The sequence below is a fragment of the Anser anser genome, assembly GCF_964211835.1.
Source record: "Anser anser genome assembly, chromosome: 1".
Classification (NCBI taxonomy): domain Eukaryota; kingdom Metazoa; phylum Chordata; class Aves; order Anseriformes; family Anatidae; genus Anser; species Anser anser.
This window is the reverse complement of record NC_139720.1, coordinates 14,221,695-14,248,653: the sequence shown is the minus strand read 5'-3', so window position 1 is coordinate 14,248,653 and position 26,959 is coordinate 14,221,695. Positions and strand designations below refer to the sequence as shown.

Below are 26,959 nucleotides of genomic sequence, written 5' to 3'. Positions count from 1 at the left end.
CCTTTTCTTCTTTGCTTTGCTTTCCCTCCTGGCATGTAATTGATTCTGAGTCCTGAAGACACTCCTGTGGGCCCAAAAAATGTCTTTGCTCAGGCAGGACCCTGTCTGACAGAGGCAAGTGTTGACGTCTGGAGGACGGTCATCTGGAGGATGTCCCTGCTGGGACAGGGGAGGATCAAAGGTCGTTTTCTTCCTTCTCCTTCCCGCACTTCAGCTCAGCCACCCCAGTTGTCAGAGGATGTTTGGGTGCCTCTCCTTCCTCCATTTCCCCCCTTGCTTGCTGTGCTCCCTCCACAGGTGACAGGCACTTTTCTCTCCTTATTAAGGTTTTCCCTTCCTATGTCCATCACAAGTTTCAAGCTGCTCTCTCCTCTTCTGCTTTTCATTCTCTTTTTTATTCCAAGATGAAAAAAGCAGGGAGCACTGGCATCCCAATTATTTATATGTAAATATTTTCTCTATGTTTGCCCTGATTTAGCAAAATTTGGAGTCCTGCAGGAGCCGACAACAGAGCCTCTTGTATTCCCATCAGACATCCCTGCAGCTTCATTCCTGGCTAGCAAAGCAGTTTACAAGAGCGATGGAGAACTGACATTCTTTTATCCCTGCTGCAAAACTTGTTTCGTAATTCCAATTTTAAAATGTATATGCAGTCTTAATCCCCCTAATATGTAGGGTTTAATATGTATAAAAAGCCTGCTATGTACATCTTCTCAGCACAGAATTTCAATTGCTAGAAAGGCTGAGACTGAATTAAAAAGGAAGCACTGTGCATGGCAATGAGCTCATTTTGACGGGCTGAATTAATTTTAAATAATAAGGAAGTAATTTCCATCTCACTAAATGCCTGCATTTCTTCTGCAAAAATAAAACAGTATAGTCAGGAAGATACTCTTGAGAAATGATACTCATAGAGATAAGTAAACCAGATAGCAATTAAAAAAGTAAATAAGTCATAATTACAATTGTAAAAGGTAGTATTAAGTATTAATGCACTTCAAGCCCAGCTGCTTTGATTGAGATCTGCTTTATCTCATTAGCTTTATAATCAGAAAAATATCATCATTTGAAGATCCAAAGATTTAAGCACAGACAAACACCTACAGCAGCCAGATATGGCTGTTGTGAGGAGGCAGCCACAACTGGCTGATGCAAAAGAGAAGACCATGAGAAAAAGGGATGGGAAGAGGCAGAGGAACAGATTCCAATGCACTCCAAGGCTTGGAGGCTTGAAAATGCAATTTTTCTCTGGATAGTCACACGTGGGACAAGACTTTCTGTTTTTGAAGCATGACCAGAAGAAATGAGGGTGCTTCCTGTGAGAATCAAGACATTGCGATCCTCATCCTGGCAGCTGCGATGGCAATGTCCTGTCCTCTCCCCTAGAAGGGAGTATTCACGCCTATTCCCAGCAGGCTGGGAACACCCACCACATCTCTCCTTGAATACAGAATTATTTTCTGCACAGCATCAGTGGTGGGGTCTAAGTCATGGGTGCCTGTGTTTGTGTGTGCTCTCCTCCCCTCTAGCACAGCTGGGGCGTATCGCCCCCGTATATTTCTGGGGATTTGGACAAAACAACCCACTTTTTATCCAGCATCATGGTGGTTTTAACATCCACCAGGAGCTGGGAGATCCTAGTTCAGCTCTAATCCTTGCCCTAGCTGCTCAACTGCAAAGCCCATAAAGTTCTGTAAAATGCAGCTTTCCCTGTCCTGTAAGTGAAACTTGGAGAAAGGGAATAAAAAAGTGAGATCAAGGATGACATTGTAGCCTGGTGACAGGGGCACTAAGCTGTTGAAAAGGTGATCTGACTTCCACTCTCTGCTCCCATTAATATTTAATAGTCATTAAATTAAAAGTCAGGGATGTGTAGGATTAACTGCAGGTCAGCATCCTCATACTTATATCTGAATGAGTGAGATAGTGTTCGTATGGATGGAAATAAGCTATTAGCAATGAGCACGGCCAGGATGTCAGTACCAGGCATAAATTTAAATGATTCAAGCACTGTCCCTGAGACAAGGAAAACAATGAAATGGCCGCTCCAGGACACAGGCTCACACAAACCCTGAACCAGTGCCTAAACCTGCTCCAGAACACACGAGATCCGAAACCATTTGGCAAAAAACAGCCCTTTTTCTCTGTGGATGCACTCAAGGGAATGGGACTGACACTGCCAATCACTGAGAAAACAGCCGTAAGCAGCTTTCCATGCACTCAGGAGCAGTGACTGCCGAGCAGCAAGCCTTCCAAGGACGCTGCAGCCATCCCCCATGCCATCAGAGGGAGGACACCCGGCTGTGCCCACTCCTAGCCACTGGGCTCGCTTCTGGCTCGCAGGCTGGATTGGCTCGTGGTCGTGCCGTGCTGTGCCGTGCCGTGCCACCGAGGTGCAGGAGCAGCCTCAGCCTGGCCTGCAGGGTTTGACCAGACAGCTCACATCTCAGGTGGCTTCTTTTCCCAGGGTTGCTAAGAAACCCAAGCAGATGCCTCAGATGCTGAAACAACTGTTTAGCGATTCCTCCCTGCCTTCTGATTCCGGGTAGCAGCAGCTTTAAGCCCCTCTGGACTTTCCCTGTGCTCCTCGTGGTGAGGAGCTGGGCAAGCAAGGAGGAGAATCTGTCCTCAGCAGTTTTTTGGGAGGGATCTGATGGCACAGGTTGTTTCTGCGTGTGGCCATCAGGACATGCCCTACACTGTACTGTCTGCAGGGCTCTCAGAGGCACTACTTATTCACCGGTGTTCCTCAGGACCTGTTCCAGCAGCCCCTAACATCCTCTACCTGAATTTCTGGAGCTGTTGCTCCAGATATGAGTCTGGTGAACCCCCCTGTCCAACTCGTACCTTACAGCAGTGGTTCAAGCGAAAGTCCTCCATTTATCCCACTGCCTGACATCTGTCCCATCTGCAGGGTGCCTGGGAGCAGGGACAGTGTCCACCACTCTGCAGAATTTGGACTGTGCTTGCTGGAGCACCTTCAGGGAACAGAGTGGATGGTGTCCCCACAGCTGGAGCCAGGCAGCCTGGGGGCCAGTGAGGAACAGCAGCCCCAGATGAGCTTGTACCTGCAGGGACCATCACCCAGGATAAAAAAATCCCAGCCACACTTAGCTGCAGTGACTGAAATGGGTGAGAAAATGGACTCGGGCAAAGAGCAGGGAGCTGATCCCCCATCAAGGCAAAGGTAGGTCTCCAGATCCATTTTGTGCAGTAGCAGCACAAGGCTTTGGCCTCTGGTTGGACGGTCTGGAAGGCTGATAAAAAACCTTAGGGAATAACCTTCTCCTGCATAAATGACTCCGGGAACCTCGCTTCTTTATTTCTCCATCACGCAAAGATTTTTCAAAGTTCAGCTGCTTGTTCACAATTAATAATAGGTCCAACTCAGCGGAGACTTGTAATGTCTTGGAAATGTCATCTATTGAGATACACAAATGAATCTAAAACAGCCTCAAAATATTAACTATTGTGTGTGTTTGCTAACTGTGCTGTGCTGACTGCCAGGGCTGGATTGTCTTTTCCAGCACAACGCCTGTAAATCCTGCTGGTTCCCCGTGGGCCCAGGTTGGTTTTATTAAGTGGTTACGTGTCGTGCTTCGAAACGTCCTGCTTTCTGATGGAGCTGTGGCTGAGATAGAAACTTACAGCCTTTCCTCCCGTAGCCTTGACGGAGACTGTTTGTTGTATCGCCTCATATATTTCCTCACTCCGGCAAAAGACAGAAATAAATCTGGCTGTTGTGTACATCCGTAAAACAGATCTCTGCTGCACAGGCCAGACCTGACACAGTGCTGGAAGCAGGAGTGGCCTGGGCTGGGCGTTTGAACTAAGGCTGTTCTGATGAACCAGTGCTCCTGTGGGCTCCAGCTCCCTGCTGGGATGTCCGTGGTGGGTGTTAGTGAGATGATATGAGCGGTGGGTCAGTGGGAGCATGCGGGCATGTGAGGGGCCAAGGCAGAAGGAGAGCAGCCACAGCCAGCACTGCTCCCTGGGGAGTGGGCATTCGCCTGTCCGTACCTTTTTATTCTGGCAGTGGCCAGCAGCGGATGCCTAGGGCAGAGCAGAGGAACAGGGAAATCTCTGGGGATGGTTCCACAGAATATTGTGCCATATAACTGCTTGCCCCTTGGACTTGTGGAGACACCTCGAAGTCGTTGAATGGAAGAAATCTGCTTGGATTTCTTCCATGAATATATTCAGTTTTTTTGTGAACCCTTCTTGCACATACAGTCTCAGAGGGGGAAATATGGGACAGTGAAGTCCAGGTTGAACAGGGTGTTGCTGCCTGCCTGGCCTCAACCCACAGCCCAAGGCCTGGTGTCAACCACCAAACCACCTTCCTCTCCTGAGGGCGGATTAGCATTGACTGAACTTCTTACTCCTCAGCAGGAACCATTCACCCAGTCAGTCATTAATTTTTCAAGTGCTGCATGCGGTTTCAGATTAAAAAAAATGAAATAAAAAAGGCTGGCCCCTCAATCCCAACAGCATGATTTACAGTTTTTGTGTGAGCCCCAAGCTAAAGCAGAAAGGGAGATGTTTCTGCAGGTCATGGAAACAGTTATGGCAAGCACAATTTCTGCACCTTCTGGTAATATTGCTGGTGGTGAGGAAAAATAAGAACATGAGGATTTCTGATTAGCTAGTTAAATGGCTAAGTTAAGTGATTGGATTCCTCCAGACAGATGCTATCCTTAGTAAGAAACATGACTATACTATTCTATAATGGCACAGTGCTTAGCAAATCCTGCCAAAAGAATATATGATCCCTGTTTATTTTTTTTATTCCTGTCCGCAAAATATTGATTTATTTTTTTTTCCAGGATGTGTCTATCAGACAAAAAAAATCAACCCATATTTGACTGACTGAGCTTCCTGCTTCTGAAAAGAAGCTGGAATAAGTCTTTGGGATGCTCTAATGGAGCTCCTATCCCAACAGGTAGTAAGAAGAGACTGTCACGCTCCAAGCATTACTAGGGTGAAGTGTGTTTAGCCAAACTGGATGATTTTCCACTAGAGAAGTGACATCGCCCATTTACTGTGTTAATATAAATCCCCAGGCCAGCACTGGCAAGAATTACTGCCTGGTTCTTAGGGTTTTCAAGGAAGCCTGAATGGCCTGTGCTTTGCTCTTGTGGGTAGTCTATAAATACTGCCTGTTGCCTTTCACACAATGTGCTTTTCAAAGGTTATGGGAAGGGGGCAGTCTTTGTGGGACTCAATAAACTTTACCACTGTCAGTGATAGAGTTGTCTTTAAAGCTGATGAAAAGCCGTGCACTTTTATAAGTCTCTGGATCAAGACTATGGAGAGAGATTTATTATTAGGGGCATGTAAACTACAAATTAATTGAATTCTAAGCATGTGAATGGAGCATCATAATATTTTATACAAGCTATAGTTAATTAGACTTAGAATGTACAAGCATTGCTGTTAAGTTATGACTTGCACATATTTGGCAACACTGAAAACCTATTACAAATGATTTGACAATTTTTGCTGCAGGACATAATGTCCATCACGGCTGATATTGGCCAAACGGGATTAGCCTGTTCAAACACTCCAATTTTGGATGTAGTTTCTGCAATATCTTCATCATTGAGGAAATATGAATAAATAAATAAATAAATAAAGTCTACATATCCTGGCTCTAAAAACGTAACCCTTCAAGTCTTGCAGTCTTGTGCAAGGTGCACAAAATTGCCAGCCACCTGCAATAATCATTGTGGGCCACAGACTTGAATAAATTACTCTTGTTCATGTTTCCCTAAGTCATCAGTATAAAATAGGTGTACTCTTTTTTGTTTATTAATTTTGATATGTAATTGTGAAATCTAATCTCTACAGTGATCCATTTAATCACAATTAATTCTTGTTACTTAGAAATCTTTGTGACATCTCTGATCTTTCTAATCTGTCATAAGCACTGTCTTTAAGGAGTCTGAAAATTTACTTCTTAATATAAAGTATGTCAGAGGCAGCTGCCATCAGGCAAATTTTTTATTTTTTAGTAAATCACAGAGCTGAAACAAGATGCTCAGGTAAAATGATGTAGCTTACAGAAAATATTTTTAAGCTTCATATTCCAGCTCAAACACCATATACAAGGTGGAGATACTTATAGAGTGAATGTCCTCTGGATGGTGGGTAGTATGTAGAGCTCTCTGACAGAGTCTACTCAGATAGTATCTTATGGTTACACTGTCACTTTCCTTTTTAATTCCCCCAGGAAAAAAAAAACAAAACAAGTTCTGGACATAGACATTCTGACACATTTTTCTGTTTAAAATGTCATTCATAAATTCATTTTCATTTTCCAGAGGGGTTTTTTCCCTTATTATAATATATAATATAATATAACATAATATAAATATAAATATAAATATAAATATAATACCAGGTATTTTATAGGCATTTAAAATACCCTCCATTCCTAATAATTTATAATGGAGGCAGGAACCATGCAGCAGCTGGGTGTCTCCCAAAAAAAGGAGGTTTTCAACTCAGAATAAGCTTAGGTCTTCTGCTACAGAAACTAGTGGCAGATGAAGATCGACTCTGGCTTACTTTGAAGTAAACTCAATGCTAACTTGGGCAGGAGCAAGGCAGTGATTTCTCCTCCTGCCACCCCAGACATATGTTGCCTCCATGGAGGACTACAGAGCCAGAGAGCTATTGCATGTGTCTCATCAGAAGGCTACACCTCAATGCAAGAGGCGGGAGAAAGTGGAAGACAAAAGAATGACTTAAAAATGGCATAGATAAGTGTGATTTCCTGAACATGGCTCACACCTGTGGAAAACTTGAAGATTGGTATGGTTTGAAGGTCACTGAAGGTGGCACTGGGGGAGGATGTTCTGTGTTGCATTAGGCCTCAGGTGGGAGTAGGAGGCACCCTGCAGAGGAAGGAGAAATGGGTGGCCTGGAGTAAAGGAGGAGTCACCCAGAAAACCCACAAGAGTGGCTTTATGGAAACTTTGACAGATTGGAACATGAACTCGACAAAGAGGATGAAGGTGAAGAAATGGAAGGATTTAGCGTGGTTTGTTGGGGAACTGAAGCAAGGAATCAATTTTAGCTGTGACATTTTGAGGGAAGACAAGGTGAACATCAAGAGGGCCAGAACAGAGAAGGTCACAGAGACTGAGGATGAAGCTACCAGGGCCTTACTGAGGGAACAAATAATAACGGATATTTTTGTGTGACACCGCAGAGGGAATTTCATCAGGATTAAATGACAGCATCGGTCTGGAGAGGAGATGGTGATAATGCTGGAAATTGTGCTGCGGTCCTGTGCTGCCTGGATGCAGAAGATAACAGTTTTCCCAACTACAATCAAACAGGATAGGCATGTGAGGTAAGATAAGGGGGTCAGTTTTAGTTACAGCTGAATAATTAAATAAAAACATTTGACTTAATGGTCCTGGAGGGTGAGGGGGCGGGGGGGAGGTATTTTTAAAAAAGAAACACAGAAAACTCTGTGGGACTCAAGGAATTGTCCAGAAGTTGACATTGCTAAGGCAGAGGATTTAGGAAGATGGTGGACAACAGCTGCATCAAAAGAGGTGAAGGAAGAAGAGCACAAAATAGACTTTGACGGCATGAAGGACAGAAATGGGGTGTACAGGGAGAAGTCAGGCTGGAAGATTTTTTAGTGGTATCTCTGAAAAGCTATCCAACATCCACATTTTTAACCCGCTGTAGCCCCGCCATGTACATGTACTCTTTCTCTGTTCAGAAATGTTGACTCAGCAGCATTTGAGGATTTTGGATGTTTGCCCCAAAAGTTTAGCAGGTCAGAGGTGCACCTGTGCGGATCCATGCACCATGTGAAGTGTACTCACTTGGTCCATCCTGCAGTGCTCACCAATCCCATGGGCACGTGCCTAGGACGAGTCAGAGTTGGACATTGCAGGGCCCATGAGCATGCACGTAAACAGGGGACCCACATCCTTTCTCTGCTCTCTTAGCAAGTGCTACTTTCTCATGTGTCTGGGCAGAAGCAAATTTTACAGACTGAAGGGATTATGTGCTGGATATTGCACATACAATTGATTGTACACATTGTGTGCGTCTTCTCTCTACCAGGGACCATCTGACCCACTGATTTTTGGATGGTTGGGTTTATCATGGCCTGAAGTCAGGCCTCTCAGGTTTGTCCTACAGAGATCATATAAAATATTCAGCCAGGGGTGAGTGCACTCCCTACAGAGATGTGCTATTGATAGGGAGATGTAATGACTTAGATGAAATCATTACTTATCCTTCCTGTAAGTCATGTCCTGATTTAGTAACAAATTCCATTTGTAGATCATATTGTCTCCAGTGAGTCTGCTTTACAACAGCAGTGCAAACAAATTAAGCAAAGTTTTGATATGCTTTTATCAAAGATTTGTCTCTAGTGTCCTTTGATTTACTTGTTGAGATCTCCTCTGGCACGAACTGGATGGAAGCAATATTTTCTCCCCCTCAAAGCTGATCTGAGCTCAAGCACCTCTGAGAATATATGAGCTCTGCTTTCAGAGCTGGCTTCAGGCATTCTGGAGAACGACTGCACTCCCCTTAATATATAACAGGCTGAAGATAGTTGTATGTCTTCATTTCAGTGAAATTACTTTTTTCTGCATTTCTTTGGCATCCAGATGGTGGTGCTCTGTGTGTCCGGTGCCAATATCAAAATGAAAAAAAAATAAAAGTGCTGCCTTTTCTCACTGGTTGATGAAGGGAGGAGCTACAGAGGTATATCTTCTCCTTGCCTTCATCCACGTTTCCACCTAGCGAGGACCAAATTCACCGACAGATCTCATCGAGCAGGGAATATTCTTGCATTCTGCGATTTTTGTAGATGCATCACAGAGGTTAGAGGTGGGAATAACCCTTTAATTGCAATTTACACCACTCCAAGTCTGCTGAAGATGGTTCTCGACAGCAGAAAGTATGGTTTCCAGTGAACATTTTGATATGGAAGAGAAGTCTGGAAAGGGAAAAGAACACCCTGTTCCATCGGCAGCAGTATAGAGTTTCTGTTTCTAGTCTTTCAGAGGATCATTTTCTTCTAAAAGTGCTGTGATTAAGAAGAGGAGCACTTCAGGTCTCATGGAGCTAGCATGATTGCCATTAAGGCATTAAGGAAATATATATTTTAAGATTAAAAAAATGCTCTTAAAGATGAGCCCACAGGACAGCTAGGAAATTCAAAATAGCCATTTGTCAGGAAGACAGGTAAAACAGTGTGTACAACAGTATTATCCACTTGTAGCCTACCTCATGTATAATAACTTGCCAGGTTAATATATTGCCAGCTTGATAAGATGCTAATGCTCTGTCAAGGTTTCTTTGCCTCTTGCCTGTCAAATTCTTTGGGTAGTCCCAATGCAGAGAGGGGACATCACTCACTATTAGGAAGGAGGGGTTTTCAAGCCAACGATACACAGCAAATGCAACGCCTGTGACAGCAGAAAACTTCTGTCATTTGGCCACATATGGTGAGTGTTTCAGCCCTGGTTCCCATCAACCATGGTTCCAGCAGGACTGGCAGTGTCCACCTGACATAGGAGACCCCGTGGCAAGACAGGCTTTGGGGTGCAGACACTAGCACAGCCAGACCATGTTGGGTTGACCAGCCAAGCTTCTTCCATGGTGAGTGTGGGACAGGGCCCTGCCCCTGTCTATGAACTACACCAAGATCTTTGCCCTGCTTCAAATCATAATGGTCTGTCTTGTGGCCATTGGCCATAGGAAAAGGTTGGTATTTTGGGGATTAATGATGCAGAAAGGTTGGGCAGACCTAATTACAGATTTGCTCTGCTGTGGGAAGGAAGGTTTGAGGTCAGCTGAGCTTTACACCGTCATTGATAAAGACCCTGCAATGTACACACATCAGGAAGCAGGATAAGCCTTTGGGCAAGGGAGGTGTTGGTATTCCACTGGGCAGATTTTGCTTTCCCAGCTGTCCCATGGGCTTTTGGGAGCAAGCTGGTCTGTGGCGCTCAGCCAGCAAACCACTTAGATGGGAGCACAGCCCTCAGCCCATGGATCATCCTGCTGAATTCTCTAGGGCTCCTTACGCCCTTCCAGGAAAGAATGTGCTTTGCTGGGCTGTGTCCAGCCTTTCTCTCATCCCCATTTGTGTAAAGCTCTTTCAGGTCCCTTGAAGCCATATTAATATGCTACAGGCACTGTCCAGGACTGCGCTGCTTGCTTTACGCGCAACAGCTTTCAAAAACGAATGCGTAGAGCCTAGTTTTGCTTCCAGTTAAAGAGCAGCATTCTTTTAAATTGTGAGGAATATGAGCATCAGAAAAAGGGGAGCTGTGCCTCTGCACTGTTCCAGCAGTACTCATGTACTCTTGTTTACTCCCTGAGTAACAAGACTTTGAGCTCATACAAAACTAGCAATGCTGGAGGGTGCAGCACATGGCTGAAAAAGGCAGATCAGGGCATGGTGTGTTACTTTTTGTTTCGTTTTGGTTTGGTTTTGTTTTTGTGGATGGATCCCAGAGCTCCAAAGGTGGCATGGCAGCAGCAGCTTGAGTGAACATGACAGGATGGGTCAAGTGGAAATTTTGGGACAGAAGACTTTGTGGGGACAGGAGACCTTGCTGGCAGCGACCAGCATAAATATCAACTAGGAAAGGACTGCCAGGGTTAGGGCATGACACAAGAAATAACCTGCTTGGGGCAAGCCTAGCTCCATGCTGCAGAGAATATCTAAGCACATGGAACAGAGGAAACCAAGCAGTAGGAAGAGAGCAGGGCAGCCTGATCATTTTGGAGAGCACTGGCTATTGCTCAGTGTTGCTTTTGGGGAAGGCAGCAGTGGTGTTGACAGATTCACTGTGAGGAGATGTGACCCTGCCTGGGAAGCCTGGGAAGTGTTGTGGGAAATCCCAAGACATGTGTTAGTGTTACTGAAAGACTGTGGAGAGAAGCCACATGGGGGGGATGCTGAAAACCAGACATGGTCCTAACCTGACATGGTCAGAGCTGCCTATGGCCAAAGGTTGAATGAAATCGTGTGGGGCCATTCTGATCGATGATGGCAGTCTGGGAATGACTTTTTGAGGAGCTAGCCTTCACGTGAGGGGTAAAACTGTGTTGTAGGCAATAAAGAAAATCTACTCCTGTCATTTGCTCAGGATGATATAACTGGAGAAGGTGGCTGTGTTGAGCACTTGGTGAAGGATGGACGCTCTGATGCTTGAAGAGGAAACCAGCCAAGACAACCAGGTTTGCAGAGCACAACCCAGTGGGACTTGGGGATTCTAAGCTGAAAACACCAAAAAAAGGGAGATACACTGGTCACTATAAGCCTGTTTACCACAAGGTTTTCACCCAGGCACTATGTGCAGATAGCTTATACTCCTTGTTCTCAAGAACAGTAATTAACAAATTAATGGCTTTGCACAAAGGCTCAGCAGATGGCCTTTGGACATGACGGCTGGCTCTGTGGAAACTGCTGAAGCTGGCTGGCTACGTGGCATTGTCCTTTTTTCATGCTGAGAGGCAGAAGCAGTGTGTGGTGGACTTGCACCCACGTGTGAATGCACGCAGGTGAGACGGTGACATCCAACAGCCTGCGGCGGTTCTGCAGGTCCGCCCTCTCCTGCTGATGAATTTGTGTCCTGGTGTCAGGCACTTAATGTGCACACCATTTAAAATGGTGATTAAATTTTGTGGCTGCAGTTGTTAACATCATTTAAAATAACAGGATCATGCAAAAACGCAGCAGGAGAGGACTTAAGGAGGTCACGCAGACTGCTCCTTGTCCCAAGGCAGTCTAATCGCACTAATGTCACCTCTGCCAAGTTTGACTGATTTGTCCTAAAGTCTCCCCAACAGTGGTAGCTCACAGTACCTTTAGGGAATTGTTTCTGTGCTTAGCTCTCAGAGCTGAGAGGAGGGAGGTGGCAACCGGGGGGAATTAGCCCAGTTTGGGTAATCTGAGTTTTGGACCAAGAATAGATTAGAGAAGAAAATGAGAGCAAAGATGCTTAACTAGGTGCTTTAAGGAGGATGGACTATTTCCTGTCATTGTGGCACAGTGCAGCAAGACTTGAAGAACTGAAGAAGGAGCACGGTGACTTTTTGGCAGGTAGTAACAAGGGTCTACAGCGCTCCTGCCTCGGGGCCTCGGCTGAGTCTCAGAGACTCTGACTGCTTGCAGGAGCTCACCTGGGAGAGGGAGGCACTGAAATCACAAAACTGCTATTGATTCCTTGCTTTTCTGCAACCCATCCCCAGCATTAACCGTATTTGAAAATACAGCTTCCAGGCTTCTTTTGCAACGGTTTCAAAAAATAATTTTACCTCTGTAGAGTCTTAATTTGCCTGCTCTATTTTCCCGTAGCTTTTAGTTCACCACTGATGTTAATTAGGACTTCCTTAGCCTTGTTAGCCTGGTGTTTTCCTTTGTTACTGACAATAGAGAAGGTGACCTTGCTCACCAGGTGGATTTTCTCAGCTCTGGCATTAATCATTAGTGTCTTAAAGAACAGAGGTAGGGATCTTACATGGCAAAATTGAGAAAAACTGTAAAAACATCACGTAGACAGCTGTCAGTGTCAGTTGGCATAGCTCCAATAACTTGCAAGTAGATATGCTTCTGATAAGTCATTCTGCTCCTACGCAACAGCTGCTGTAACTCCATACATATTACATGTATAGCGTACAACAGAGTGATGTTTTCGTGGCATGATAAGAAAACACAACAAATATTTTTACGTGTAGCTTGGTTGCAAGTATCTGAAGTGGTTATACTGAGAGTAAAAACTAGCATTTTATTATTCAGAAAAGTGGAACAGTGACTGGTGCATTGACCTCTGGTGATCTGGCTTCAAATGATAACTTAAAGCACAGTGAAAATTATTTGGTAGCTTTACTCTACTCTTCACCAACACAGTCATGCAATTGTAGAATCATTGAAAAATTTAAGTAGGAAAGGACTTCTGGAGGACAATCCAGTCCAATCTCCTGTTCAAAGAAGATCCAACTAGAGCAGGTTGCTCAGGGCCACGTCCAGTCAAGTTCTGAGAATCTCCAGGAGTGAGATGACACTACCTTGTGGGGCAACCTGGTCAATATTTGATCGTGATAAAAAAATACAGTGCACTTAAAACACGAGTGGCAATCCCAGGCAAACAGAACCCGGGCAGGGAATAACTGAGCTCTTCCTCTCAATATCAGACAGCACCAGGACACCCGTGTGGATAAATATGTTTCAAGATACTACGATTGGTGTCACCTTCATAAATGTTATAAACAGTAAGATTAAATAAATACGTAAACACAGGATCATATCGTCTTTAGAATCACAGAATCACAGCGTGGTTTGGGTTGGAAGGGACCTTAAAGACCACCCAGTTCCAACCCCCTGCCATGGGCAGGGACACCTCCCACCAGACCAGGTTGCCCAAAGCCCCATCCAGCCTGGCCTCGAGCACTTCCAGGGATGGGGCACCCATAATTTCTCTTTGTTCATAGTAGTCTTTTTTTAACAGCGTACTGTGAAAACATAGCATTTTTAATTCCAACGTGGCATCTGTCACATGAAGTAAGATGTTGTACAACAGAAGAGTGGTGAAAAGGCATTCACATGGCGAAGGCCCAGATGTGCATAGCAGAGCTGTACGCAGCAGCCAGATGCATAAGTATCAGGCTTAAATTTTGGAAAAGGCAAACGGGGAGCTGCTGCTTTTTAGCAACAAGCACAGGAGAAGTGTCGATACTGTTTCTGATCCATTTGAATTTCAGACTTAAATAATTCTACAGCAGGTTTCTGAGGAGCCATATCCAACGCAGCCCTGATCCTTGTAGGGGCTTCTTAACGCTACTCAAAATAACATACACAGCTTGCAGATTTGCCACTAAGCAGTTGCCACAAGCTACTGAAAAAGGCAAATTATTAAGACTGTACAAAACCAAAGCTGGGAATATAAAAATCAAATGGAACACTTACATGTTGCTGAACATGCTGCCTAACATCAGAAACACAAGACAACAGCAGAAAGCCATGCAATGTATTTTGGCAGAAGCGCGCAAACACTTCACAGCTTGTCCCCTGGATGCCATGCTCACACTTACATTAGTCTGTGTCACACTACCTTAACTTGTTTTAAGCATTTCCATCATCTGTGAGGTAGGGAGGGAAAAACAGAATAGTTAAGGTATAATCAAATGAGATTTCACACATTGTAGTATAATTTATAATAAATCTCATTATTTGCTACAGTGTAGAGAGTGTGAATTGTTTGGATTTCTGTCTCAGTTTATCCAGACAGGGAACTTTCTGAAAGCCAGGAGTGATTCAGTAGGTTATTAAGGAGGTGGATGAAAAAACTAGGATTAACAGAGAACAAATAGTGACAGAACATAAACAAATACATAAAAAAAGCAAAGTAATCTAAAAAAGTCTTGCCTTTTTTTTTTTTTTTTTTAAATCTGTCATTACAGAATCAAAAATCTTGGTAACATCTTTTGATCAGTGGACAACTTTAAGCACTACGTTAACCCTGCTTCTTCAAAAATAGTTGAATAAAAGTGTAAAATAATAATAAAAATGCACAAATCAGAACAATGATTTAGATTAAACATAAAACCATGTTAGTTACCATCTCAGTAAATAAAGATCTACAGAAGTATTTCTTCTAGATGAGATATAAGAGTAATAAAATACTATATCTGAATCTTGATGATACATTGCTCGTGATTTTTGATCATACTTCCAAAAACATTGGTACCATCTGAAAGAACCCAGGCTACCAAATCCTTATATGCACAAGATGTTCTAATTGCTTAGATCTGAAGGGCGGCTGTGGTTTATGTTTTTAATTATGCACCCATGGAAGTCTGCTCCAGTGAGATCCTATACCTTTGGTGCCCCAAGGAAGCCCAGGGGAACCTGAAGGTACTTCAGACCTCAGAAGACTGTATCTTCTATCACCTACTCACACAATTTATTGTGAGTTTATGGTACTTTACGTAAGTGCATAAACCTCCTGTGTCTGATCAGGAAAGGTACAAAAGGTCACCCAGAAGCTGAAGGATTTATATCAAGAGAAAAATGTGTGTTTGCACATCTAAATATGACACTGTTGAACAGCTAAAAATCTCTAACAACCATGGAAGAAGGAGAAGAGTCTGTCCTGTGGGAGCGGCAGAGCAATCAATTGGGCTAAATTTCTGCTGCTGAAGGGAAGCCTCAAAGGAGATGCTAAAATAGAATTTGTATCTTAAAGCAATCATTTCTTAACTAAGAATACAGATCAATGGTTCCACTATCACCTAAAAACTGTTTGGAAAATAATTTAAGAATTCAGAAGTGAAGTTGACGTATAAACCACAAGTAGCCAAAATAGCATCAGATGTATTTTCTTGCTGGGACTAATGTAGAAGAAATGTAAAATGCACCAGTAAAATTAGACACAGTAGCTGGAAGTATCTAAATGCATTGATTAAACTACTGACATGTTCCTGGTGAAACCAATCAAAATATTAACTTTTCTAAAGCTTCACAGTAAGCGGTAAGATTAAAAAAAAAATTAAAAAAAATTGCTGTATTTCTATCTTTCTTGGAAGCTGTGACTACACGTGCACTGGCACTGGACAGTCTCCTAAAAGAAGGAACTGGCTTGCCTCCTGCCTTTATTTAGGCAACGAAAGATGGAACAGAGATGTTGAAGGACATGCACATTGGCTGAGTACTGATGTATAAAGCAAAGCAGCTATCTTCTCTATAATGCTGGGAAAACAAAAGTGAGGTAAAATACCTTGGCCAATAAGTGATATTGACAGCAATTTAGTTTTCCCCCTATTTTAGTTTGCACCTTCTGCATTTCAAGAGCAACTGTTAGGCATTTGTAGGGATATAATTGCACTTGGCTGCCTGCCTCCCTCCATGGGACTTATTGCCTGTCCCATGAGCCTTGGTTGAGGATCGCCATCCCTGTGGAGATGAAGGCTTAGTTATCACCCAGTTAGAGCAAAACATATGCAAGTGGAGCCAGTTTCCCCCTTCAAGTCTCCTGGGGGACTCCCAGCCCCAGACAACTTCTCTCAGCAGGAGATGCTCCTGACAACCTTTTAATTAGGACTGTTTCCCTTCCATGTATACATAAGCATCACCTAGCCATAGGAAGAATCATTTCTGGTCCTTCACTGCTTAATAATGTTTTTCTTTGCTCAGATGTAGAACTCTTGTCCTCCCTTTGGTGCCTTCTTGGCACCTTTCAGCGAGGCATGTACCTCTCACTGAGCCTTACTTTCTGCATCAGTCTGCACCCCAAAATACACGCAGAGTACAGGCTTTTAAGCAGGTTAAGTGTATACAGCTGCTGACTCTCTCCTGAGTAAGTCCAGTCATGGGAACAACCCGCCAGTTGGTGGTGAACTGGGAATACTGGTCCCCAACTGCTTTTCCTAGGTAAGCCATTGCAACACACACGCAATACTGCTGGGCTCGGGGCCACCCAGGGATGTGCCTGCACTCATGTTTTGGCTGGGATCAGGAGAACATTTCTGAGGTGAATTTCCCATTGACTGTGCTTGTTCCAGCCAATAATTGGCAGCCATGGGGCCAGGCAGGAGCTCAGCTGAAATAACGACCTCCCTGTACCACGCTGCCGGTGCGGGCTCTGGGCCCCGAGCACAGGCTGCTTCGCCCTGCAGCACCGCTCCTCCTGCTAACGCAATCGCCTGGGAGAATCCTGCTGACTTGATTGATCCTATTTAAATCAATGCAGTTGTTTGTGTGAATAAAGTAGCCAGATCTGGCCCTAAGTGGCATTTATTCTACCCTATTATTTGGCACATAAATCAGCAGTTTGGGGCAGTGGTGAATGTTTTGTTACTATTGTGAATTTAGGAAAAATCTATTAAAGTCACCAAAGAAAGTCCATATTTACAGTGGCATAACTGATGTTAGCACTTGACTTTTTATTTGAAAGTGTGTAAAGCAGTCTTGCTCTAGAGCAAACCTAAAGAGAATCATTTGTCTTTTGGGATCCTTGAGTTTAGAGCTGGAGGAAGAAATAATCAATTTTGTTTTAATCTCCTTCTTCTCAAATATCATATACACGGGTAAATTTTGCATTTGGTTATGCAGTTGTAAACCTGGGTATTGCTGTTTGTATCCAGTGAAAATATTCTTCTTACTTTGTTAATGGTTACAGTAAAATTCTCCATGATGTGCATCACAGGTAATAATTTGCATCTAGAAATACTGATGATGTCTTGCCTATGGCAATGAACAGGTTTTAATACGACAGTAAAACTTGCCCTGATATGTCTTCTTAATCAGTCTCCATTAATTAAGCATGCTGATTATTTACAAAAAGCCTAACACAACTGAAAGGAAGAATAACTAATGCAATGGTTGTATTCTCAGGATCACATGCAATTCATCTTTACTAAGCTGGCTGAGCCTCTATAATCTCAAAGCATTTATGAAATAATAGGGAGAAAGCTTTAGGTTAAGCATATTTGGTATAAAAAGTATTTGTTTAATTTGTTTCTTGAGATGAAATTCTGTTATTGATGGAAAAGGAAAGATTTGAGTGAGTTAAAGCCACAGACATCTTGCAGTAAGACATTAGAAGCCTTGTTGGATCACTAATGGAGGCAATCTTTATGAGGCTGAGATTTCATTGCTAATAATTAAATATCACAGTTCAGCCACTGAAACCTGTAGCATCCTCGCATGCCCTATTTTACACATAACAGCAATTAGAGAAGCGCATAGTGTATATTTAGACAAAGACTTTATGTCAGGAGCTGGTGATGTGGTGACTCAGCAAGGCATCATCAGAAAGCATTAGCTAGTGCTAAGGCTTTGTAGACCTCTGTGGGGGCCAGACCTGTCAGATTAATACAAGGGGCTATTTTTGTAACATCCAGCAAGTTTCTGCCATACATCAAACCGCACTAGCTGCTTATTTTAGATGACAGCAATTCACACATTTTTCTTGAACAATAAAGTCTTCAGCACTTTTTGGTTATGCACATTTCCTACGATGAATCTTTCCTTTGAAGCATTTTGCAGAGGACAGGTTTCCAAATGGAGATCATCAGAGTCATTTTTACCAACCTACCAGTGAATTACCAGCCCACGTACCACAGGCAGGTAGCAGTCGTGGTGTCAGGCTGCCTGGGTATCAGGGAGTACTCTGGGCGCGTAATTTGGGAATTAGTGCCCTGCTCTATTTGGCTCAGCCCTGCGTGGTGCTGAGTGTCAGGCTTTTCAGCTGATCTCAAAAGAAGCTCACATCATCTGGCAGTGGGATGAGGCCCTTTGGTCCTAACAGAATAATACTACTTGTTCATAGCTTCAGATTTGATCAACAGCCTTATTTTTTATACTCTCTCATTTCTTTTCTTGATAATTATCATGAATTCTTTTAATTTCCACAAACATCTTCCCTTTAAATTCAGCTTTAAGAACAGTCGCAGCCATTATATATTCTGTAATTTCAGAAAAATGAAATCTTGCCCCTTTTTCCTTCGTCACCTCCCTCTGTTTCCCGTGAAACATTTCCTTTCCCACACACAGCCCTCTCCCCGGCACCTCTCTGACTGAGCCCAGCTCTCCTCCCTCTCCACTTCCCCATTCCAACAGAGGCATTGTCCTCTCATCTCTTCCTCTTGCACCTCCTCCACCGTGATCTTTCCACAGTTGGAAACAGGTTGTTATTTATCCTGTTGATTTTTTTCTCATCCTCCTTCCCATCCATGCTGTTGTCTTTATTCTTTAAAACAACTTGCCCCAAAGCTGGCATTTTTGCTGTGGGTGTTGTTGATGCTGGGTCACATGAATGTGATGTGCAGCCTGCTGCTAGTTGAAGAGCTGTGCTTTGTCTTGGCTGCCCATAAATCTTCTTGTGATGTTTGGAGGGTTAATCTAAGCCCGTGTGCTGAGCATTTCACCCTCACTCACATCTCCTTTCACATCCTTTCCCCGGTGGGGCAGATCCCGACTGTCAACATGTGAAGCATTGGAAGACACCAGAGAGTTCCTAGTTGTGCTTCCAATGTCAGAAATGAGGACTTCAAACAGCTTTGGGAGAGATAATGGACATTACTACAAAAACCAGGTAATTTCACCGAAGTTCATTAATGCTCGGCTTCCACAATGTGCTCTTTGGGTAAATCTCAGGGAGGCATTGTTAAGGGGGGGTCACTGTTATTAACTCTGTTCTAATGGCACACAGAAGTGAAGTCACATGGAGAAAGTGCCACTGGAGCCATCAAAAGCACTGAAATAGAAGCGTTTTTTTTGGAGTCACAGGCTGACTCTCAGCCCTCTTAGCCCCCTCTGCCTCAATGCCACTGGATGCTTGTCTCCCCTTCCCTGCTGCCCTTCTGTGGTCCCATATCAGCTGCCCATCCTTGCTCACCAAAGCACTTACCAATATGCCTTAATTGGAATATGCTCCTGGGTCACACTTGACAAAATTTAGCTGTGTCTGCACTTCACTAAATGGGAATGGATTAATCACATGTTTAAAAGCTTTGCTGGATGGAGACCTGCACTCTAAAGCCAGGCCAAGCTTCATTGCTGGAGCCTGGAGAGAGGAGAAGGCATTTTTTTCCTCACACACTGCTTGGCAGAGGGATGGACAGAAAGAGCCCTGACTTGGTTTCTGCATCAGAGCAGGCAGCGCGTAGCTGTCAGCAAAGCAGGAACCGGAGTGTGAGGCTCTGAGTGCCTGCCAGCATCCTGGAGCTACCCCGGGGAGGCCTCTAGCAAGGCTGAGTGGCAAGGGTAATAGTAGTTCTGCCATGTTTTTAACATAAAAATTTGAAGAAAAGGTTTCTCTATTGACTTTGGAAAAAAAACAAACCACACCTAAAAAAAACCCGAACATTTTTCATGCAGGTATTCATGAATAGCAGTAGTAATATAACTTGTATACTAGGATAATTAGGAATAATGATAATTGTCTGCCTAAAAAGCTGCTTTAAAAAAAAAAAAAAGAGTCGGGTATTAGTAATACTTTTGTTTAAGCAGCTCTTTAATAGTTGTGTTTAAACACAACTTCACTTTTCATCCCTTTGTGTTGCTATAGTCATAGTATGATTTTTTAAAAATCTGTTCTTGAAGTTCTTTCCCCCATCAAATGTTTTGGTTTTGCTTCTGAGGCACATGTTTTATCCTTACGTAGTAAACTCACCTGTGATATTAAGGACAAAGATCTCTTTGCTGAATCACTACAGTCAACAGGAATTTCAATATTTATCTCTATGGCAGTTGGGCCAGGTCCCTTTTAGTTTCTTTCCCTTTCAAGTTGTTGCTTTTGTCTCAGGTCTCCCCAGACTCCCCGTATCACTCACTGCAGCGTGAGTGCAGGATCTCTCTGCTGGAACTGTAGCAGCCATTGATTTTATTTTTGGTTCAGCAGCAGAACCAGGAAAAAAGGGAAGCTTTCTGTCAACTTTCTGAAATGAAATACTAAAAATTTCAGATCAGCTAAATACAAGACTTGAGGGACGAGTTATAAAAGTATAGGAAAAAAGCCTGGCACCATGAAGCAGAAGAGTCAGAAGGCAGCCTTTCTTTCCTGACCTGGTCCTCAAAGGAAAGGACATTCACTGAGGTCAAAACCACACTCTGCTAGGCGCGTGGATTTGAGGCAAAGCTTTCTTTTATCAGCGATTTCTCCAAATCCATCCAGAGGTCACCTGGAATAAGATGTTCTCCAGCTCTCCTGCGGTGGCTATTTCACTTGTTATGCCAACTGTGCAAATGTGCAGCAGTCACGAGGGAAGGTGCACGTGCGGGAGTGACTCTACAGCCTGCTGCAGCCTCCGGTTGGGTACAGCACTGCTGGGTTTGTGCCTGTTGGCAATGACCGCTGAGGCCCTTTACACCATATTAAAACACATTAAAAGAAGAAATTTCAGGCGCTTTCCCCCATATTTCCTGGCAGCATGATGGACGAGCTGTGGCTCTCCTATAGGTTGGGCAGTGGTGGCTCCTCTCTTCTGGGGATGGGGCAGGCTGGAGCCACACATCCTGCACCATCACCAGTACACCTGGCAGGGAAGAGGAAATCAACCACAGAGGTTGAAACTATTTCTCAGATACAACTATTGCTGAATTTGACCCAAATACATAAATAATTGTGTTATGAACCCCAGTGATGCTTTTAATTAATAAAAGTAAATATTAGAACTGCTGATGCTGCTAAACGCTGTTCAATGCCTCTAAACATCACGTGCATCTAAACCACCACTTTCTGTGACATCCCATGCCCAAGAGCTATACCTGCACACACAGGAGGGCTGCTGGTGAGTATTTCAGCTCCACCAGCACAGTGGTCAAGACATCATGGTCTCAACTGTATTCCCATGATCTTTACCACTCTGCGAGCCAGCCCAAACCTGAAGGATCTGCACGTAGATGCCATGTTACAAATCTCACCATTTTTAGGTTGGAAAGTTCCAAAGCTGTATGGCAGCTCTCTTGCACACATTATTATTTTTGTATCTAAATCTTCTTTAAATATTGGGTAGACTCTTTTCATAGCTGAGCAGTCATTTCAGCAAGTGTGGAGGTTGATTTACAGTTTTTACTTTGTACACTTTCTGTAGCAGAGCATAAAATTGAAAGGCTTATGTCAAATTCATTCATACATGGACACATTCAAGAACAAATTAATTTTAAAGCACTTACAGGGTATATAATGATTCTATGCCATGCCTTACAAATCTATAAAGTAATTTCTAACATAAAGTCTGCTTTAGAAGAGATGTAGTAGAACAGATAGTAGGGCAATTTAGATCTGAAATATCCTGGTGCTATATTCCCCCAGATATCTGCAATTCAGATCTGATAGGAATCATGAGTAATCAGTTTCTGAAGCAAAATTATTATACAGGGAACAGCTCTCATTACAATGTCCACTTGCAAAACCAGGCTATTCTAGGACAAATTACTGTGCAGCACACTAGATAAGGGTTGAGATTCAGGTCTCGGACCGGTATAAATCAGGAATAACAGTTATGCAGGACTAGAATAAAATCATTTAGATAAGTATTGGATAAATGCCATGTGTAAGTTTAATAGTAGAGCCATTGTAATTAAGTTCAAGAGAGTTTCCACCCTGTCCATAAGAAAAGATGTCCTCCAGCTGATGCTACCGCCGTAGTCATTCTCCTCTGACCTGCACAGCCAACGGAGGGCACTGCTGCAGATGATGAGCACTTTCTTTCAACCATCTGAGCATGGGTCTCTTGGTGTCCCATCCAAAGCCTTGTGTTTCTGGGGACTACCGTCTCCCTCCTGCTTTCTTCAGCAGCTGCTGGGAACCGCCAGCACTACTCAGCCCCAGCCGCTCGCAGCAATAGCGTGCCTGAAAATTCCCCCCACGTTGAGCATTTATCATTAGCAAACGTGGTAGGCAATCATTAAAAATGTTCAAAGATAAGTGGCGACCTAAATTCAACCCTGGGATGAGCAGCTATGCTCGCCTGAAATTGCAGGCTGGCGCAGGCAGGAATGAGTGCTGAGCCTGATGAGCTGGCAGCCAGCTGGTGTCACAGCTCCCCTGCTCCTGCCTGGCACCCTTGCACCTGCATTTTTCAGGGGCAGTCTCTGCAAGCAGCAATTTCATGTACTGCCGCTGCAAGGAGTAAAATATACAGCAATGGCTGAGAACTGCCTCCGTGCTCCTCTTCCCCACCACTCATCCAGCTTGGCTTGCATGTGGCACAGGGGTGGCCAACCCTGCAATTCGGGCACAGTTAGTGCAGTCCCTCATCTCCTCAGGAGAAAAAGAGGCCTAATTAGATTGAGGTGACTTCTAAAAGGTGCATGTGTCAAAGGCAAAATTGTAATATAAAACATTCAGAGAAACCATAACCAAAGTATCATCCGTGTATATAAGATGGAAGGAAAATGTCATTCTTCACACAGACAGTGGCTGCACACCAAAGGGCCTAATTCAAAGCAGCCATTCCTGCTCCTCACATCAGAGGGAGAAAGGCCTAGTTTAAGTTCGCCCCATGCAGTGAATTTTGAGTTATTTATAAAAAGTGGAACATCGGAGTGCAATAAAGGTCATCCCAGCCCAGCTGGGCAGGCAAAAAGACAGACACACTGGCCCCAGGGGCTGCCTTGGCTCTTTGTGGATGCTCATGAAGGACTGAAGAGCTACTCCTTGCCCCTGTCCACCACTGAACGCTGAGGCCAGGCTTCTGAAATGTAACTATAGATATTGGGTGCTTTGAGATTGGAATTGGTTCTGTTGGATGTTCTCTTTCTGAAAGCCAGTTCGAACTGGGTCTCCCAAAAGCCAAAAGTCCTTAGGAAAAGGTTGACCACCGCCAGCCTTCTTGCAGCCCACAGCAGCCACGCCACCGGTAGATGTGAAGGGAGAAAAGCCCTTGCTTCAGCCGGAAAGGGTGAAGAAGAAAGAGTTGATAGTCTGAAGCGCTGCAATAAAACAGGAGACAGATTTCAAAGGAACCCAGAAAACCTGGCATCCAGCCCAGCGGGAATGCCATAGGTACACACTTCACTTATTTCTGCGCAGAAAGCCAGCTAGCGCTGCAGCCTGCACCACTGCTTTCAACAGAGGGACTCCTAAAAGGTGCTTTATCATCAGGAGGTGTTGGCCTGTAGCTGGGAAGCAGGAAGAAGCAGTGGGGCACAGGAGGAGCCCCACACTGCTCCTCCCAGCCTCTGCCCCACGGCAGCTCTACAAGGTGCTGTGCTGCTTGCCTTGCGCCTAGCTGAGCATTTTGCATGCTCTTGTTTGCAGTTGCTTATACATACCCGCAATGTTAATCATCTAGGTTGGAGTTTTCTGTGACTTCTTCCTGCCTGTGGTTGCATTTTTTTTCTTCTTTAAAGTTTCAGCATAACAGTTCAGCAGTTTTTGAGAATCTGTATGATAGCCTAAGGAGTTCCTGACTCTGAGAGAAGACAAAATTCATCAGTTTTCCTGAAAACTGTCACAGTAGCACTCAAATATTCAATAAAGGATATTTGGATGGAGCCTTTCTGATTTGCGATTGTGAAAACAGTCATAAAGATCTTAATAACTAAATGTCAATGTAGACATAACATGCCATTGCACTACTGTAGTGGTCCAGAGTGCTCTGAGTCTGTTCATACCTTTGAGCCCTCTTAGGGTTAGATTCACAAGGTGGTCCTAGTGTCATGCCATGATTTTGTAGCACCCACTTTTCAGGGATCTACGCTGCCCGACCAAGTATTCATAGGCAGCTTGCAGTGTGAGGGGAAATGGTTTCTGGGTGGTGAGGCCCTGGCACAGGCTGCCCAGAGAAGCTGTGGCTGCCCCATCCCTGGAGGTGTTCAAGGCCAGGCTGGATGGGGCTTTGGGCAACCTGGTCTGGTGAGAGGTGTCCCTGCCCATGGCAGGGGGTTGGAACTAGGTGATCCTTAATGACCCTTCCAACCCAAACCAGTCTATGATTCTATGTACGATCATATGGAGAAGACGAGGGTACAAGCTGCACTGGGAGAAGTTTTGTCTTGATATAAGATTTATTTATTTATTTATTTTTACAGTGAGAACAATCAGTGACTGGAACAACCTCCCCAGGGACATGGGAGAGTTCCCATCACTGGTGGTTTTCAAGAAGTGATTGGACATGGTGCAAGATAATCTCACCTAACATCCCTTTTCCCATTAAAGGTTGGACCTGATGATCTTCTGAGATTCTGACCAACCTGGGCTGTCCTGTGATTCTATGATGACCTCCCTGTCTGCCGCACTTGTTCCTAGCCAAAGCTTTCTCCTTTTGCCATGAGGATCTTCAGGTTTGCAGTGTGCTGTCTGTAATTTCAGGTAGGAGTGAACACTCCTTAGAGATTGCCAAGTATCCCTTCCATGTCAAAATAAAAATCTCCTATAGGTAGATCCTCCCTGCATGTGGATAAGGGAGTCACCACCAAGCAAATGCCTATGCTTGCACAGAAATATGCTTATTAACAAATTACATTTGTTTCTCAGTGTTAGCACTGTCATAACTTTCTTGGTGAATTGATGTGGAGGAGTTTCTCTGTTGAAATGGCTCTTTAATTGCACTGCTAATGAGGTAGGTAGGATGCCAGGGTAAATAAGCACATGCAGTGCTTGCTACTATTATGGCTGGAGATTGCCTCCAGATGCTGAACTAACACAACAATAATGAAGCCTGCAATGTAGACAAATATTTTCCTACTGCCCCACCTTTCAAGTTTACTTATAAAAATTTTTGACTTATGCAATTAAAAAAGACTTTAAAAGGTGTTTGACTTGATATTGCAGGGTATAACATTACCACTAAGTAGGTTTAATAAAGCACATATAAAACAAAGATTATGAACTGTTTAAAACTGTGTTCTTTGAGTACAATTTGACAACAAGCCACCATCATTAAATAGGGGTGTGACTAGTAGGGGGGTGCAGAGGTTATTCCTAGGCCTAAAACTGTTCGTCATCGTCAGATGCCACATTAGATCTTGCTGATAAAATCTGGAGGTTACACAAGAATTGATGCCATATAAAATGGTGAAGAGAAGGACACTGTTGCTTGGCCAGCTGGGTCTGCTGTTCCTAAAAACAGTAAAACACAGAGTTAAACTCCAAGAAAGAAGAAATAATGGCTGCTCTTGTTAGGTGCTATTTTTCGTGGAAGGATTTAGAGGCCAAATAATAAGAAGATGAAACCTCAAGCCCTGTTATATTTGAGAAGGCTAATGAGACCTTGGGTGGATAAACACGGGATGCTGGCCAGAGGCAGGAGCTGACTTTCCTCTCTGGCACTGCTGAGGCTGATGTGCACGTGCTGTGTGCAGTCGTATCCATGTTTCACCAAGGATGCTGAAAAACTGGGAAAGGCACAGAGAACTGCAAAAGTGGGGCAAGGACTGGAGAAGGCACGTAACGGCGAGAGAGATTTAGAAAGTACAATTTGTCTAGCTTATCAAAAAGAAGATTGAAAGGTCTTGATTACAGTGAATAACTATCTTCACAGGGAGAAAAGAGCCCTTTAATCTAGTGGGGAAGGATGAATGGTTGAAAGCTGAAACCAGATATATCTGAAGAGGAAATTAGGCAAAACACATTAATACTGAGGGCTGGAAACAAGCTGCTCAGGGAAGGGAAGGCGTCTGCAGTGCTTGAGGAAGATGGCATGATACTTTTTAAAGTGGGATAATTTGCATATACATGTGCTAAGCCTCAGCCCACCCCAAGATGGGCACAACTGGGTGAGATTTAAAGGGTGGTGACAAAATCCAGCTCCAAGCCCTGCAGCCCTGTTCAAGCCATCCGGACTTGTGCAGGGGCTGGTGGACCAACTGGGCCTGTGTGGGGAGAAGGGGCCCCTGTTTTCCTCCTCCCCCTCCAGCAGGATGGTCACACCAGGATTTCCCAGGAAAAGTCTGGCTGGCCGTGCCTCGGGCCCGTTTCCAAAATGCACAGCAGCACAGAAAACCCTTTGTTCATTTTTCTATCTGAAACTCAATACTTTTTCTGAATTGAAATACATTTCCTCCCCCCACGTCTCTCTCTCCATCTCACCACGTTCCACAGACATAAACAATTATTTCTTTCCCCAGTGGAACAACAACATCCTTCACATGCCTATTAGAGAGCTTCACCCTCACTTAGGTGGCGAGCTCAGCTGTGCTTGCTCTTCCCATGAGCCAGTGCTTGCAGCCAGACCAGCCGTGCTGTGCTGCGGCCGTGCCCTTGCATCTGGCAAATGGTTTCTAATACAATCACACTGTTTTCAGTCTGCAACAGGATTGAACTCAATGGGGCTAAAAAGCTCAAAATAAGATGGGTATGACGCCACCTGCAGCAAAACAAGAATCCCCACCTTCTGTGAAACTGGGTGTAGTTATTTTATTTATTTATTTACTTACTTTTTCAAGTTGTCAGTCTTATGGCAAAAAGCTGGCAAAAATTAACTCCCACACTTGGCTCTGCAAAAGGAAAGTGACTGC

General features: G+C 44.0%; 1 protein-coding gene across 9 annotated transcripts in view; it reads right to left on the bottom strand.

Moving 5' to 3' along the window:
• LHFPL3 (LHFPL tetraspan subfamily member 3) overlaps positions 1-26,959 on the bottom strand; it is a 261,232-nt gene that overhangs the window by 21,371 nt on the left and 212,902 nt on the right. Inside the window, exons 3-5 of one of the 9 annotated variants that reach the window (XM_083819854.1) lie at positions 25,493-25,562; positions 23,774-23,913; positions 14,109-14,133 (exon numbers count right to left, since the gene is read on the bottom strand). The exons of 1 other annotated variant lie outside the window; for it this stretch is intronic. In XM_083819854.1, the coding sequence (XP_083675980.1) occupies positions 23,790-23,913; positions 25,493-25,562 (194 nt within the window). In that variant the 3' untranslated portion in view covers positions 14,109-14,133; positions 23,774-23,789. Of the gene's footprint in view, positions 1-14,085; positions 14,134-23,773; positions 24,891-25,492; positions 25,563-26,878; positions 26,939-26,959 lie in introns of those variants that run through there. 7 more of the 9 variants (XR_014578021.1, XM_083819856.1, XM_083819855.1 and 4 more) reach the window with 7 other exon arrangements.